This window comes from Mobula hypostoma, chromosome 3 (assembly GCF_963921235.1).
Source record: "Mobula hypostoma chromosome 3, sMobHyp1.1, whole genome shotgun sequence".
Lineage (NCBI taxonomy): Eukaryota > Metazoa > Chordata > Chondrichthyes > Myliobatiformes > Myliobatidae > Mobula > Mobula hypostoma.
The window spans coordinates 5,216,356-5,234,758 of NC_086099.1; the positions used below are offsets into that span (position 1 = coordinate 5,216,356).

General features: G+C 43.8%; 1 protein-coding gene across 4 annotated transcripts in view; it reads left to right on the top strand.

Annotated features, from left to right (window-relative positions):
* Positions 1 to 18,403, top strand: part of ctif (CBP80/20-dependent translation initiation factor) — a 233,910-nt gene that overhangs the window by 89,291 nt on the left and 126,216 nt on the right. For all 4 annotated transcript variants that reach the window (XM_063042593.1, XM_063042592.1, XM_063042594.1 and 1 more), the window contains one exon: positions 16,154 to 16,227. In XM_063042593.1, coding sequence (XP_062898663.1) covers positions 16,154 to 16,227 — 74 coding nt within the window. The remainder of the gene's footprint in view (positions 1 to 16,153; positions 16,228 to 18,403) is intronic.

The following is an 18,403-nucleotide window of genomic DNA, read 5'->3' on the forward strand; positions in this document are numbered from 1 at the left end:
GAAAAAAACTTAACTGCAGCCACAACCCAGTTACATAACATCATATAAGCATCATTCACAAGAGAAATGTAATTAAACATAAACTATCAATGTTGTAGAGCACTACAGCACCGATAGAGACACTTCCATCTGATCTGTACAGACTCTCCACCAACAACATAGGCAGCTTATGCCAAGGTCTGCACACCATCGCAGACTTCAAAGCTAAACGTAGTGGAGTTTCTAACATCACTGCCTTTCTCCCAGATGAACTAAATCTTCTTTATGCTTGATCTGATGTTGCCAACACTGAGCCCCTGAGGAGAGCCCTCAAAGAGGTCATCTCTGAGACTGAAGTACGCGGGTGTTTCCGACCAGTGGACAGTCGCAAGGCTGCGGGACCGGACAGCATCCCAGAGTGGGTACTCAGAGCGTGCACAGTCCATGCAAAAAACTCACACTCCCTCTCCCAGTGCAGAGTGCCCTCCTGCTTCAAAACATCCACCATTGTTCCTGTACCTAAAAAGACCAAGGTAACATGTCTGAACGACTGTCGTCCTGTCACACTCACCTCAATAATAAACAAATGCTTTGAGAGGTTGGTCAAGGACTACATCTGCAGCTTGTTACCACCCACACTGGACCCCCTACAATTCGCCTACCAACACAACCGATCGACAGATGACGTAATAGCCACAGCTCTACACACTGTCCTTACACATCTGGAGAAGGATGCTTATGTGAGAATGCTGTTCTTGGATTACAGTTCAGCATTCAACACGATAATTCCCTCCAGGCTCGACAAGAAGCTCAGAGACCTTGACCTTCACCCTGCCTTGTGTAGCTGGATCCTGGACTTCCTGTCAGATTGGCAGCAGGTGGTAAGAGTGGGCCCCCTCACCTCTGCCCCTCTGACCCTCAACACAGGAGCCCCTCAGGGCTGTGTACTAAGCCCCCTCCATTACTCTCTGTGTACCCGTGACCGTGTTGCCACCCACAGCTCCAATCTGCTAATTAAATTTGCTGACGACACTACACTGATTGGCCTAATTTCAAATAATAATGAGGCAGCCTACAGAGAAGAAGTCATCACCCCCTGACACAGTGGTGTCAAGAAAACAACCTTTCCCTCAGTGTTGCTGGTTGTGAACTACAGGAGGAACGGAGACAGGCTAACCCTTATTGACATCAATGGATCTGGGGTTGAGAGGGTGAACAGCTCTACATTCCTCAGCATAAACATCACCGAGGATCTTGGTGAAGCAGTCTCGGATAATTATGTGCTGGACGTGTGGTGGTAGGTGAGGACAAGAGCAACCCTATCCCTGGTAGGTGGGGGGAGATTGGGGTAAGAGCAGACGTGCATGAAATGGAAGAGATGCAGTTGAGGGCAGCGTTGATGGTGGAGGAAGGGAATCTCCTTTGTTCTGGAATGAAAAGCCTCATCCTGAGAGCAGATGCGGCGGAGACAGAGAAATTGAGAGAAACTTCCTCTTGTCCTCACCTACCACCCCACCAGCCTCCACGACTAGCACATAATTCTCCGAAACTTCCGCTACCTCTAATGGGTTCCCACAACCAAGCACATCTTTCCCTCCCTGCATACTTTCTGCTTTCTGCAGGGATTGCTACCTATGTGACTCCCTTGTCCATTCATTAGGCCACAAGAAAAAAGAGCAGAAGTAGGCCATTTGGCCCATCGAGTCTGCTCTACCATTCAATTATGGGCTGATCCAATTCTTCATCCCCACTCCCCTCCCTTCTCCCCATACCCTTTGATGTCCTGGCTAATCAAGAATCTATCTATCTTTGCCTTAAATACACCCAATGACTTGGCCTCCACAGCTGCTCATGGCAACAAATTCCACAGATTTACCACCGTCTGATTAAAGTAATTTCTGTGCATCTCAGTTCTAAATGGGGCATCCTTCAATCCTGAAGTCATGCCCTCTGGTCCTAGACTCCCCTGCCATGGGAAATAACTTTGCTATATCTAATCTGTTCAGGCCTTTTAACATCAGAATGTTTCTATGAGATCCCCCTTCATTCTCCTGAACTCCAGGGAACACAGCCCAAGAGTTACCAAACATTCCTCATAGAGTAACCCTTTCGTTCCTGGAATCATTCTTGTGAATCTTCTCTGAACCCTCTCAAATGTCAGTATATTCTTTCTAAAATAGAGCCCAAAACTGCATACAATGCTCCAAGTGTGGTCTCACGAGTGCCTTATAGAGCCTCAACATCACATCCTGCTCTTATATTCTGTACCTCTCAAAATGAATGCTAACATTGTATTTGCCTTCTTCACAACCAACTCAACCTGGAGGTTAACCTTTAGAATATCCTGCACAAGGACTCCCAAGTCTCTTTGCATCTCTGCATTTTGAATTCTCTCCCCATCTAAATAATAGTCTGCCCGTTTATTTCTTCCACCAAAGTGCATGACCATACACTTTCCAACATTGCATTTCATTTGCCACTGCTTTGCCCATTCACCTAAACTATCTAAGTCTCTGCTGCCTCTCACCCTTCTTAAATAGTAGAGTAACATTTGCAATTTTCCAGTCATCCGATACAATGCCAGAATTTATCGATTCTTGAAAGATTATTGTTAATGCCTCCACAATCTCTCCAGCTACTTCCTTCAGAACCCGAGGGTGCATTCCATCAGATCCAGGAGATTTATCCACCCTCAGAGCATTAAGCTTCCTGAGCATCTTCTCAGTCATGATTTTCACTGCACATACTTCACTTCCCTGACACTCTTGAATGTCCGGTATACTGCAGCCGTCTTCCACTGTGAAGCAGATGCAAAATACGCGTTCAGTTCCTCTGCCATCTCTGTGTCTCTCATTGCAATATCTCCAGCATCATTTTCTATTGTTCTTATATCTACACTCGACTATCTTTTACCCTTTATGTACTTACAAAAGCTTTTAATATCTTCTTTGATATTAGTCGCCAGCTTCGTTTCATAATTCAGCTTTTCCTTACTAATGACTTTCATAGATTACTTCTGCAAGTTTTTAAAAGCTTCCCAATCTTCTATCTTCCCACTAGCTTGGCTTCCTTGTATGCCCTCTCATTTGATATTACTTTGGCTCTGTCAACCACGGTAGTGTCCTTCTTCCCTTTGAAAATTTCTTCTTATTTGGAATATATTTGTCTTGCATTTCTCTCAGAAACTCTAGCCTTTGTTGCTCTGCTCACCTTCCTCCCTAGAGTCCCTTTCCAGTCAACCTTGGCCAGTTCCCCTCTCATGCCATTGTAATTTCCTTTATTCCACTGAAATACTGACGCATTGGAATTTAGTTTCTCCTTCTCAAATTTCAATGTGAACTTGATCATATTGTGATCACTGTTCCCTAAGGGTTCCTTAACCTTAAGCTCTCTTATCACCTCTGGATCATTGCACAACACCCAATCCAGCACAGCCGATACCCCAGTGGGCTCAACAACAGGCTGTTCTAAAAAGCCATCCCTTAGAATTCTACAAATTCTCTCTCTTGAGGTCCAGTACTGGCCTGGTTTTCTCAATCCACTTTCATGTGAAAATCCCCAACGATTATCATGGCGCTGCCCTTCCGACACGCCTTTTCTATCTCCTGCTTTTACCCTTGCCATTTCTTAACTCAACCCATAGGGACTCTACACCTTCCAATCCAATGTCATCCCTTTCCAAGGATTTAATATCATTTCTTATAAACAGGACCACACCACCCCCTCTGCCTACTAACCTATCTTTCCAATACACCATATACCCTTAGATGTTCAGCTCCCAATGACAGCCATCCTTTAGCCAAGTTTCAGAGATGGCTACAATGTCATATTTGCCAAAAGTGTAGCTGAATTTCAAGATTGTCCATTTTAACATAGAAACATAGAAAATAGGTGCAGGAGTAGGCCATTCGGCCCTTTGAGCCTGCACCGCCATTTATTATGATCATGGCTGATCATCCAACTCAGAACCCAGCCTTCCCTCCATACCCCCTGACCCCTGTAGCCACAAGGGCCATATCTAACTCCCTCTTAAACATAGCCAATGAACTGGCCTCAACAGTTTGCTGTGGCAGAGAATTCCACAGATTCACCACTCTCTGTGTGAAGAAGTTTTTCCTAATCTCGGTCCTAAAAGGCTTCCCCTCTATCCTCAAACTGTGACCCCTTGTTCTGGACCTCCCCAATATCGGGAACAATCTTCCCGCATCTAGCCTGTCCAATCCCTTTAGGATCTTATACGTTTCAATCAGATCCCCCCTCAATCTTCTAAATTCCAACGAGTACAAGCCCAGTTCATCCAGTCTTTCTTCATATGAAAGACCTGCCATCCCAGGAATCAATCTGGTGAACCTTCTTTGTACTCCCTCTATGGCAAAGATGTCTTTCCTCAGATTAGGGGACCAAAACTGCACACAATACTCCAGGTGTGGTCTCACCAAGGCCTTGTACAACTGCAGTAGTACCTCCCTGCTCCTGTACTCGAATCCTCTCGCTATAAATGCCAGCATACCGTTCGCCTTTTTCACCGCCTGCTGTACCTGCATGCCCACTTTCAATGACTGGTGTATAATGACACCCAGGTCTCGTTGCACCTCCCCTTTTCCTAATCGGCCACCATTCAGATAATAATCTGTTTTCCTATTTTTGCCACCAAAGTGGATAACTTCACATTTATCCACATTAAATTGCATCTGCCATGAGTTTGCCCACTCACCCAACCTATCCAAGTCACCCTGCATCCTCTTAGCATCCTCCTCACTGCTAACACTGCCACCCAGCTTCGTGTCATCCGCAAACTTGGAGATGCTGCATTTAATTCCCTCATCCAAGTCATTAATATATATTGTAAACAACTGGGGTCCCAGCACTGAGCCTTGCGGTACCCCACTAGTCACCGCCTGCCATTCTGAAAAGGTCCCGTTTATTCCCACTCTTTGCTTCCTGTCTGCTAACCAATTCTTTACCCACACCAATACCTTACCCCCAATACCGTGTGCTTTAAGTTTGCACACTAATCTCCTGTGTGGGACCTTGTCAAAAGCCTTTTGAAAATCCAAATATACCACATCCACTGGTTCTCCCCTATCCACTCTACTAGTTACATCCTCAAAAAATTCTATGAGATTCGTCAGACATGATTTTCCTTTCACAAATCCATGCTGACTTTGTCCGATGATTTCACCGCTTTCCAAATGTGCTGTTATCACATCCTTGATAACTGACTCCAGCAGTTTCCCCACCACCGACGTTAGGCTAACCGGCCTATAATTCCCCGGTTTCTCTCTCCCTCCTTTTTTAAAAAGTGGGGTTACATTAGCCACCCTCCAATCCTCAGGAACTAGTCCAGAATCTAACGAGTTTTGAAAAATTATCACTAATGCATCCACTATTTCTTGGGCTACTTCCTTAAGCACTCTGGGATGCAGACCATCTGGCCCTGGGGATTTATCTGCCTTCAATCCCACCACTTCCCTACTAACATGTATTTCACTCAGTTCCTCCATCTCACTGGACCCTCTGTCCCTTACTATTTCTGGAAGATTATTTATGTCCTCCTTAGTGAAGACAGAACCAAAGTAATTATTCAATTGGTCTGCCATGTCCTTGCTCCGCATAATCAATTCACCTGTTTCTGTCTGCAGGGGACCTACATTTGTCTTTATCAGTCTTTTCCTTTTTACATATCTATAAAAGCTTTTACAGTCTGTTTTTATGTTCTCTGCCAGTTTTCTCTCATAATCTTTTTTCCCCTTCCTAATTAAGCCCTTTGTCCTCCTCTGCTGAACTCTGAATTTCTCCCAGTCCTCAGGTGAGCCACTTTCTCTGGCTAATTTGTATGCTACTTCTTTGGAATTGATACTATCCCTTTTATTTTATTTCTTATTTCTTATTCATTCTTATTTCTTATTCATTCTTCCCCACTGATCTCCCTCCTAGCACTTATCCTTGCAAGTGGAACAAGTGCTACATCTGCCCCAACACCACCTCCCTCACTACAATCCAGGGCCCTAAACAGTCTTTTCATGTGAGGCGACACTTCACCTGTGAGTCTGTTGGGGTCATTTACTGTGTTCGGTGCACCAGGTTTGGCTTCCTGTATATCGGTGTGATCCGACATAGATTGGAAGACCGCTTCGCTGAGCATCTACGCTCTGTCCACCAGAAGAAACGGGATCTCCCTGTGGCCACCCATTTTAATTCCACTTCCCATTCCCATACCGACATGTCCATCCATGGCCTCTTCCACTGTCATGATGAGGCCACACTTAGGTTGGAGGAACAACACCCTATATTCCGTTTGGGTAGCCTCCAACCTGATGGCATGAACATCAATTTCTCAAACTTCCGGTAATGCTGACCCCTACTTCCTCGTTCCTCCACTATTTCCCTCTCTCACCTTATCTGCTTGCCCGCCCATCACCTCCCTCTGGTGCTCCTTCCCCCCTTTTTTGTTTCTTCCATGGCCTTCTCTCTCTTTCACCAATCAACTTCCCAACTCCTTACTTCATCCTTCCCCCTTCAGGTTTCACCTATCACCTTGTGTTTCTCTCTCCCCACCTTTTAAATCTACTCCTAAGCTTTTCTCTCCAGTCCTGCCGAAGGGTCTTGGCCTGAAACGTTGACAGTACTTTTTTCCATAGATGCTGCCTGGCCTGCTGAGTTCCTCCAGCATTTTGTGTGTGTTGCTTAGATTTCCAGCATCTGCAAATTTTCTCTTGTTTGTAATCATCGAGGATGTCTGGGATTACCTGGAGAGATAGAAGCAAGCAAGCCAGCCAGCGTCTGCAGAAGAACTGTAGCAAGATGCTTGGAATAACCTACCAGCCGATTTTCTTATAACACTGCACGACAGTGTACCCAAGAGAATTGATGCAGTTTTAAAGGCAAAGTTTTTTTAAATTTTTAGTAACTTTTCATTTCATTATTTTTGAAATCATCTTTGCTTTAGAGAATATTTTACAGGTAGTGTGCTGTACTTGACCACAACTGAATAATCTCATGGAAGGAGGTGGATCTTCATTACCAGCTGGTATCATTGGTTACATGAGGAGCTGATTTCGGCCATTCTAATATTTCCAAAGACCAGAAATGATGCTTTGAGATTGTGATGAAGAACGATGGGTTAGTGTGGTGTAATTTAGGTTTTTCTCTACCTGAGACAGGTATTATTATTCCATCACTTTGTATCCTCCTTCCATTAAGGTACTAAAGATACTGAAAGCTTTTTTAAGTATATAAGGGGTAAAAGGGAGTTGAAGGTAGATACAGGACCAATAGAATATGACACTGGAGATATTGTAATGAGAGATCCAGGGATGGCAGAGGAACTGAATGCGTGTTTTGCATCAGTCTTCACAGTGGAAGACATCTGCAGTATACCGGACATTTCAAGAGTGTAAGGGAAGTGAAGTTTGTGCAGCGAAAATTACGACTGGGGAGGTGCTCAGGAAGTTTAATGGTTTGAAAATTACCCTGCTATTTAAGAAGAGTGGGAGGCAGCAGAAAGGAAACTATAGACCTGTCAGCCTAACATCAGTGGTTGGGAAGTTGTTAGAATTGATTGTTAGGGATGAAATTATGGAGTATCTGGAGACACATGACAAGATAGACCAAAGCCAGCATGGTTTCCTGAAAGGAAAATCCTGCCTGACTAACATACTGCAATTTTTTGAGGAAATTACAAGCAGGGTAGACCAAGGAGATGTAGTAGACGTGGTGTACTTGGATTTTCAGAAGGCCTTTGACAAGGTGCCGCACATGAGGCTGCTTAGCAAGATAAGAGCCCGTGGAATTACAGGGAAGTTACTAGCATGGGTGGAGCATTGGCTGATCGGCAGGAAACAAAGAGTGAGAATAAAGTGATCCTATTCTGGCTGGCTGCTGGTTACCAGTGGAGTTCCACAGGGGTCGTTGTTGGGACCGCTGCTTTTTACGATGTATGTCAGTGATGTGGACTATGGGATTAATGGATTTGCGGCTAAATTTGCTGATGATACAAAAGATAGGTGGAGGAGCAGGTAGTGTTGAGGAAACAGAGAGCCTGCAGATAGTCTTAGATAGTTTAGGGGAAGGGGTAATGAAGTGGCAAATGAAATACAATGTTGGAAAATGTATAGTCATGCACTTTGGTAGAAGAAATAAATGGACAGACAATTATTTAGATGGGGAGAGAATTCAAAATGCAGAGATGCAAAGGGACTTGGGAGTCCTTGTGCAGGATACTCTAAAGGTTAACCTCCAGGATGAGTTGGTGGTGAAGAAGGTGAATGCAGTGTTGGCATTCATTTCTAGAGGTATAGAGTATAAGAGCAGGAATGTGATGTTGAGGCACTGTAAGGCACTTGTGAGACCACACTTGGAATATTGTGTGCAGTTTTGGGCTCCTTATTTTAGAAACGATATCCTGATAGTCATAGTCATACTTTATTGATCCCGAGGGAAATTGGGTTTCGTTACAGTTGCACCAACCAAGAATGGAGTTTAGATATAGCAATATAAAACTATAAATAATTAAATAATAATATGTAAGTTAAATTACGCCAGGAAATAAGTCCAGGACCAGCCTATCGGCTCAGGGTGTCTGACCCTCCAAGGGAGGAGTTGTAAAGTTTGATGGCCACAGGCAGGAATGACTTCCTGTGACGCTCAGTGTTGCATCTCGGTGGAATGAATCTCTGGCTGAATGTATTCCTGTTCCCAACCAGTACATTATGTAGTGGATGGGAGGCATTGTCCAAAATGGCATGCAACTTAGACAGCATCCTCTTTTCAGACACCACCGTCAGAGAGTCCAGTTCCATCCCCACAACATCACTGGCCTTACGAATGAGTTTGTTGATTCTGTTGGTGTCTGCTACCCTCAGCCTGCTGCCCCAGCACACAACAGCAAACATGATGGCACAGGCCAGCACAGACTCGTAGAACATCCTCAGCATGTTGTAGAGGGTTCAGAGAAGATTCACGAAAATGATTCCAGGAATGAAAAGGTTACCGTATGAGGAACGTTTGGCAGCTCTTGGGCTGTATTCCCTGGAGTTCAGGAGAATGAGTGAGGATCTCATAGAAACATTCCAAATGTTAAATGCCTGAACAGATTAGATATGGCAAAGTTACTTCCCATGGTAGAGATGTCTAGGACAAGAGGGCACAACTTCAGAATTGAAGGACATCCATTTAGAACTGAGATGCAGAGAAATTACTTTAGACAGAGGGTGGTAAATCTGTGGAATTTGTTGCCACGAGCGGCTGTGGAGGCCAAGTCATTGGGTGTATTTAAGGCAGAGATAGATAGTTTCTTGATTAGCCAGGGCAACAACTGGTATGGGGAGAAGGCAGGGATTTGGTATGACTGGAAGAGTTGGATCAGCCCATGATTGAAAGGTGGAGCAGACTCGATGGGCTGAATGGCCTGCTTCTGCTCCTATATATTATTGTCTTATTACATGGCAAAAGTCTCAACTTTACCACAGTCTAGTAATCTCGGATGGCAGGTTAAAAAAATGAAAAGTGTCAATCCGAAAGTTGTAAGATGTTACTGTCTAGAAGGTCCATCATATCCATGCTAACCAAAAGTCAAGTTCAAGTTTGTTATACGACTGTACATATTTACAACCGACCAAAACATCAAAATATTACCATAGAAAGTCAATAAAGTGTTATTCAAAATGAATGTAGTAGGGATTGAGCTTTGGTGTAATCCTGTTTCCTACATAGCGTCACAGTTAGCATGATGCTATTACAGCTTGGGGTTTTCGGGAGTTTGGCACTGTTTGTAAAAAAGTTTGTATGTTCTCCCCATGATTGTTTGGGTTTTCTCCGGGTGCTCCAGTTTCCTCCCACAGTCTAAAGACGTACTGGTTAGTAGGTCAATTGGTCATCGTAAATAGGTTAGTGTTGAATAGGTGGGTTGCTGGGTGTGCGGCCCTTTGGGTCAGAATGGCTTTTTCCACGCTAAATACATGAATAAATAAATCAATCTAGGCCTATAACCTTGAGGGTTCAGGGTCTTCAAGTTAGCATCCAGGTGCTTTTTCAATGGGTTGAAGGATTCCTGTTTCCATTCTCTCTATAGACTGAGTCCCAGATACTCACTACGTGTAAGGTAAAACAATATTTCTTCATTTTCCTTTTAGCAATTAACTTAAACTTAACCCCCGACCTATTGGCTATTCTGCCAAGAGTTATAGGCCCCTTCCTGTTCATCCTTTTCGAACCATCCGAAGAAAACCAGCCCTTTTTAGCCTCTTTCTCCTCCCCAACTACAACTTTCTAGAGATTTCCTCCACGGTCTCTGGTGCCTGGATGACACAGTTCTGAGGTTAGGAATGTGGAACTATATACCAAAATCTAGTCAAGAAGAAAAGAGCTTCCGAAAGTTTCAAAAAAACTAGGTAATGATAGAGATCTAGAAGATTATAAGGCTAGCAGGAAGGAGCTTAAGAATGGGCCATGAGAAGGCCTTGGCGGACAGGATTAAGGAAACCCTCAAGGCATTCTACAAGTATGTGAAGAGCAAGAGGATAAGACATGAGAGAATAGGACCAATCAGGTGTGACAGTGGAAAAGTGTGTATGGAACCGGAGATGGCAGAGGTACTTAGTGATTACTGAAGCAAGGTTTTCAGTCTGCTGCAAGTTATCCCTACAATCACCAAGATCCTTTTCCCTAGTGAATACTGAAACAAAGGATTCACTAGGGCAAAGGATCTTGGCGATTGTAGGGATGGCTTGCAGCAGACTGAAAAGCTTGAGTATGTAGATATTAAGGAAGAGGATGTGCTAGAGCTTTTGGAAAGCATCAAGTTGGATAAGTCACCGGGACTGGACAGGATGTACCCCAGGCTACTGTGGGAAGCCAGGGAGGAGATGGCTGATCCTCTGGTGATGAGCTTTGCATCTTCAATGAGGACAGGAGAGGTTCTGGAACATTGGAAGGTTGCAGATGTTGTTCCCTTATTCAAGAAAGGGAGTACGGATAGCCCAGGAAATTATAGACTAGTGAGTCTTACTTCAGTGGTTGGTAAGTTGATGGAAAAGATCCTGACAGGCAGGATTTATGAACATTTGGAGAGGCATAATATGATTAGGAATAGTCAGCATGGCTTTGTCAAAGGCAGGTCGTGCCTTACAAGCTTGATTGAATTTTTTGAGGATGTGACTAAACACATTGATGAAGGTAGAGCCGTAGGTGTAGTGTATATGGATTTCAGCAAGGCATTTGATAAGGTACTCCATGCAAGGCTTATTGAGAAAGTAAGGAGGCATGGGATCCAAGGGGCATTGCTTTGTGGATCCAGAACTGGCTTGCCCACAGAAGGCAAAGATTGACTGTAGACGGGTCATATTTTGCATGGAGGTCAGTGACCAGTGGTGTGCCTCAGGGATCTGTTCTGGGACCCTTACTCTTCGTGATTTTTATAAATGACCTGGATGAGGAAGTGGAGGGATGGGATAGTAAATTTGCTGATGAAACAAAGGTTGGGGGTGTTGTGGATAGTGTGGAGGGCTGTCAGAGGTTACAGCGGGACATTGATAGGATGCAAAACTGGGCTGAGATGTGACAGATGGAGTTCAACCCAGAGAAGTGTGAAGTGGTTCATTTTGGTAGGTCAAATATGATGGCAGAATATAGCATTAATGGCAATACTCTTGGCAGTGTGGAGGATCAGAGAGATCTTGGGGTCCGAGTCCATAGGACACTCAAAGCTACTGTGCAGGTTGACTCTGTGGTTAAGAAGGTATACGGTGCATTGGCCTTCATCAATCGTGGGATTGAATATAAGAGCCAAGAGGTAATGTTGCAGCTATATAGGACCCTGGTCAGACCCCACTTGGAGTACTGTGCTCAGTTCTGGTTGCCTCAGTACAGGAAGGATGTGGAAACCATAAAAAGGGTGCAGAGGAGATTTACAAGGATGTTGCTTGGATTGGGGAGCATGCCTTATGAGAATAGGTTGAATGAACTTGGCCTTTTTTCCTTGGAAGATGAGAGGTGACCTGCTGGAGGTGTACAACATAATGAGAGGCATTGATCATGTGGATAGTCAGAGGCTTTTCCCAGGGCTGAAATGGCTAGCACGAGAGGGCACAGTTTTAAGGTCCTTGGAAGTAGGTACAGAGGAGATGTAAGTTTTTTACGCAGAGTGGTGAGTGTGTGGAATGGGCTGCCGACGGCGGTGGTGGAGGCGGAACTGATAGGGTCTTCTAAGAGACTCCTGGATGGCTACATGGAGTTTAGGAAAATAGAGGGCTATGTGTAAGCCTAGGTAGTTCTAAGGTAAGGATATGTTCGGCACAGCTTTGTGGGCTGAGTGGCCTGTATTGTGCTGTAGGTTTTCTATGTGTCTATAAGACCATAAATGGCAGGAGCAGAATTAGGCCATTTGGCCTATCGAGGCTGCTCAGCCATTTCATCATGGCTGATCCATTTTCCCTTTCAACTGCATTCCCTGCCTTTACCCAGTAACCTTTCACACTCTGACCAATCAAGATCCTGTCAAGCTCTGCTTTAAATATATTCAGTGACTTGGCTTCCACAGTCACCTATGGCAATGAATTCCACAGATTCATCACCCTGTGGCTAAGATATTCTTTCTCATCTCTGTTCTAAATGGACGTCCCTCTATTCTGAGGCTGTGCTCTCTGGTCCTAGACCCTACCACTATAGAAAACATCTACTGCACATCCACTCTGACTAGGCTTTTCAACATTTGATAGGTTTCAACGATATCTAAATTCCAGCAAGTACAGGCCCAGAGCCATCAAACACTCTTCATATGATAAATCCGTAGATAAGGGGCCCACAACTGCTCACAGTACTGCATGAAGACTTACAAATTTCTTTGCACCTCAGATTTCTGAATTTTCTGCCAGTTTAGAAAATTGTCTACACTTTTATTCCTTCTCCCAAAGTGCATGACCATACACTTCCCAACACTATATTCCATCTGCCACTTCTTTGCTTATTCTATTAATCTGTCTAGGTTCTTCTGCAACATACCTGTTTCCTCAATATTACCTTCCTCTGCACCTTTCTTCGTATTGTCCGCAAACCTGGCCACAAAGCCATCAATTCCATTGACATATTATTGACATATAATGTAAAAAGAAATGTTCCCAACACAGACACCTGTGGAACACCAGTAGTCACCAGCACCCATCAAGCAAAGGCTCCCTTAATTCCTCCTTTGCCTCCTGCCGATCAGTCAATGCTCTATCCATGCCAGTATCTTTCCTGTAATACCATGGGCTTTTATCTTGTTAACCAGCCTCATATGCAGCACCTTGTCAAAGGCCTTCTGAAAATCCAAGTACACAGCATCCACTGATTCTCCCTTGTCTATCCTGCTTGTTATTTCTTCAAAGAATTCCAACAGATTTGTCAGGCAAGATTTCCCCTTAAGGATGCCATGCTGACTACGGCCTATTTTATCTTGTGCTTCTAAGTACCTTGAGACTTCATTCTTAACAATCAGCTCCAACATCTTTCAAACCATGAGGTCAGAGTAAATGGCCTATAGTTTCCCTTTTTCTGCCTCTCTCCCTTCTTGAAGATTGGAGTGACATTTGCAATTTTCCAGTCATCTGGAACCATGCTAGAATCTAGTGATTCTTGAAAGGTTATTTCTAATGCCTCCACATCTCTTCAGCCACCTCTTTCATAACCCTGGGGTGTAGTCCATCTGATCCAGGTGACTTATCTACCTTCAGACTTCTCAGCTTCCCAAGCACCTTCTTCTTAGTAATAGCAACTACACTGACTTTGCCCCCTGACAGTCTTGAACTTGTGCCCTGTGCTAAAATTAAGGTTCAAAGTTCAAAGTAAACTTATTATCGAAGTATGTATATGTCACCATATACTACCCTGAGATTCATTTTCTTGTGGGCATTCAGAGTAGGACAAAGAAATACCATAGAATAATGAAAAACTGCACACAAAGACAAGTGGTCGACATCCAAAAGAAGACAATCTGGGCAAATATGCTGTAAATAGAAACAAACAAATAACTAGATAGTTAATACTGAGAACATGGATTGTGGAGTCCTTGAAAGTGAGTTTATAGATTGTGGGATCAGTTCAGCGCTGAGCTGAGAAAAATTAGTCACACGGTTCAGGAGCTTGATGATACTAAAAGTTCTAATAACAAAGGTTCCATTTTCAGATTTTTATATTTGAGTAGAAAAATCATGCAAAGGTAAAGCATAAAATGTATTTTAAAAGATTCGACAGAGAAGTGAAGAATTATTAAGGAGCATTTACACACATGGAGACCCCACTAAACGTTATAGAGATTAAATGAGACTGTGTTCCAACTCTGGTCTCATTCACAAACAAATAATAATTGTAAAGCTGCAGAAATCTTTCTTGCTGTTCGATTGATTGTTTGTTTTTGCGCCGTATCTCAAGAACTACACCTAATAAAAATGGTCAGATTTCAGTTTGAAGTGTGTCTGAAGCACTCTGTTTCTGTCGCTGTGTAAGACAATCTGTGGCCCCGCCAAACTTGTGAGATTGAGGTTTGAGTCCACCCTGAAACCCTTTTTTTTTGTGTGGGTGCTGTGTGATTTCTTACCGTCATAAATCAGTGCCACAAAATAACGGACAGTACACCACATACAATTAAACGATTTAGCTTTATGATTCTTAATTTGACTGAAGGGTTGGTAAAGAAAAAGCAAGAAAAGAAAAGGACCCATGTTAATGAAACAGTCTAACGTGCACAAGTTGGAGCTCACGGTTTCCCCTTCGCTGATCCTCCTTTCGATCTCCCTAGGCTTTGCTGAATCATGGTTCTGCTCCGGGTCGAGTCCTACGATCTCTTCTCCCTCCACCTCCCGGCGAACAAAAGTCCCAGATTATCCTGATATCAGACACACAGCACGAAAACACACTCCCTTCATTGGACAGCTCACATTCAACACTTCACTTCTGAGTCTGTTGGGGTCATCTATTGCATCCGGTGCTGCCTCCTCTACATCGGTGAGACCTGACGCAGATTGGGGGACCGCTTCATCGTGCACCTCCACTCCGTCCACCACAACAGACAAGATCTCCCGGTTGCTACCCACTTCAACTCTGCTTCACATTCCCATTCGGATATGTCCATACATGGCCTCCTCTACTGCCATGATGAGGCTAAACTCAGGTCGGAGGAGCAACACCTCATATACCGTCTAGGTAGTCTCCAGCCCCTTGGTATGAACATAGAATTCTCCAACTTCCGGCAATTCCCTCCCCCTCCCTTCCCCCATCCCAGTTTCACTCTGCCCCCTCCCCCAGCTGCCTATCACCTCCCTCATGGTTCCGCCTCCTTCTACTACCCATTGTGTTTTCCCCTATTCCTTCTTCACCTTTCCTGCCTATCACCTCCCTGCTTCCCCTCTCCCACCCCTTTATCTTTCCCCTTACTGGTTTTTCACCTGGAACCTACCAGCCTTCTCCTTCCCACCCTCCCCCCACCCTCTTTATAGGGCCTCTGCCCCTTCCCTCTACTGTCCTGACGAAGGGTTCTGGCCCGAAACGTTGACTAATCATTTCCACGGATGCTGCCCGACCTGCTGAGCTCCTCCAGCGTGTTGTGAGTGTTGCTTTGACCCCAGCATCTGCAGATTATTTTGTGATTCCAAAGCACCCGTTACCTCTAACCATAACCCAAACACTGCTTCTACAGAAAGACCATTACATTAGCAGTGAAACCTTTCCCAGGATGATATATGTAATTAACATAGCATTTTCTCACTGCTATGTCAACCCAGATTATATGGTCAGGTCTTTGGTGTGCAGTTTGAACCTATGACTTTCTGTGTAGAATTTGCCACCACTGCATGAAACCTAGCAACTTCAGCATATGGATGACAGCAAAAAATGGAGGGCTGTGTGCGTGGAAAGGGTTAGATTGATCTTCAAGTAGGTTAAAGAAGGGGTTGGTACAACATTGTAGGCTGAAGGGCCTGTAGTGTGCGGTAACGTAATGTTGCGTGCAATATGTAATAAACTCAAGGGATTCTGCAGGTGTTGGATTTCCACAGCAAAATACACAAAATGCTGGAGCATCTGTGGAGAGGAATAATGAGTCAATGTGTCAGGCTGAGACCCTTCATCAGTTTATTATACAATCAACATCCAGGGTTTGTACTAATGCTGATTCTGTGCATCTCGTTTCTCTTGTTTCCAGATCAGTAACCAAGAGACATCTTACGACATTCTGGGGACGGACATCTGGGCAGTTAACTCCTTTGAAAACATTAGGTAGGTACTTTTACTTTTCCATGCATGCTGTTAACTGGCTATGTCCAACAGCTTTTCTCCGCAGCTCGCAGGACTTTCCAGTGCCCCACTTCCTTCCAAGATATTGGGGGACTGCAATATTACTTAACCTTTCTCTTCTTCTCAGTGCTTTGATTATTCGAAACCTCGTGTGGCGTAGATGCCAAGATAGATATTTGTGTGTAGGCCTGATATAAATTGGGGCCTGTGGGAAGCTTTGGGATTAGGATGTACCTTACAGATTCAAGGCTGATGAGCAGGGAGCATGTTTAATATTTATAGGAGTGGAACGTACTCTAATGCTTGGGGGGGGTTCATTGATAAGGATGTTACAGGAGGGCAACGTACTTTGTAATGCTTGGATGGGGGGGTTCATTGATAGGGATATTATAGGAGTGGAACGTACTCTATGTAATGTTTGGGTGGGGGGGTTCATTGATAAGTGCAGCTGGAGAAACAATGCAAAAATAAACTGATTGTACACCTCCCACCTACTGAATAAAAGATTTGAATTTCAAAAGAAGTTGCGGAGAGCTTGATTTTTCATTTGACATATTGTGTAACACTGTTACTGTGCCAGTGACCTGGGTTCGATTCCCACTGCAGTCTCTAAGGAGTCTGTACATTCTCTCCCTGACCACTTGTGTCTCCTCCGGGTGCTCGGGTTATTTCCTTGATTCCAAAGACATACGGGTTGGTCGGTTATTTCATTAGATGGGTGTAATTGGGCGGCGCTGGCTGTCGGGTTCCGAAGGGCCTGTACCCATGCTGTGTATCACTAAAGAGAAATAGAAACTGTTGTGACTTGCTGCGTTCAGAATGTGGAATGCCTGGGTGGGGGTTCCAACATCCCCAAGGAACTCATTGCTTCCCAGGTTTGCTCGTTCTTAAAATACTGTAACTTCAGCTCCCAGGAATAGAGTACCCTGATCCTTTAGGAATAGGAGATAAATTGAACGTTATTTTGCTTATAATTTATTATTTATTTAGAGACTGTTCTGCATTTACTATATGAAACCAGTTAATTGGATGAGTAGAGAAATGTAAGCCTAACATATGCTCTCCTGGATCCATTGCTTGAGGAAATGTAGACATAACTCTGGGTTATTGAACCTCTTGGGATTTCTTGTTCTTCTTTTCATTCTCTCCACTCTCTCTTCTCTACTGCCAATGTATCCTATGTGCTGTTGGCTTTAGGTGTTATTTTTTGATACTGGCATATTGCAGTCTGTTATGTAGCTCTGTTCCTCTGCCAGTTCATAACTTCTGTCTCTTCCGACTATCGTCAGTGCCAAATATAGCAAGAATGCTTGGCTAAGAATCGATGGTAGTGAAGGTGATGGGGAACAGATTTCATCTTTTATCAGTTCATTCTCTTCCATTTCCTGTTTTTAGAATTTTGTATCTTAAATACTTTCTGGAGATGGGGAGTAGCACAGTAAACTGAACATCTTGGGGGTGGGAGGTGGAGAGGGTTGGTGGAAATACGGTGAATTCTGGTTAATCGGGACTCATTGGGACCAGTACATTTTGGCCCAATTAAGCAGCTGCTCCATTTAACCAAAGTTTCATGGAAGTAGCTAAAAAGATATTTTTAAAAAAAGGCATACTACCTTTTAACTGAGAATTTAAATGAAATATGGAGCAAATTAGAAGACTACCAATATTACTACCGTACTATAAAACTGAGTACTAGTTCATAATCGTTACCAATGAAGGAATTAAGCCAGTGTATGCTGCCATGTTCTTTGATTGACTGTAAATGAACAAAATCAGTGCAGATAATGGACTGCCTTTATTGAAATAACGGTCATCACCTAAGTAAGATAGCTGGGCCCAGAACACACTCACTCTTACAACTCGAGCATTCTTTTTCTTTTTGCTTGTGCTGAAGGAGAACAGTATGGGCCCCTGTCACCCATACTGTTCTGAAGTCTGTACAGAAAACTGCTGTTTTTGTACAGAATTGGCTTATCTCTACGGATATTGATAATTGTAAATTGTATATATTTGAATTATTTACTCACAAGATCAATCAGCATTCACAGAAGAGGTGTTAAAGTCAATCGAAACTTCAGGGGAACAGCTGATGCTATTTTGAAGTTAATAAAAACAACAGCCTTCGTTCTTGGGTTTGTTTCACATCCTTCTGTTATCT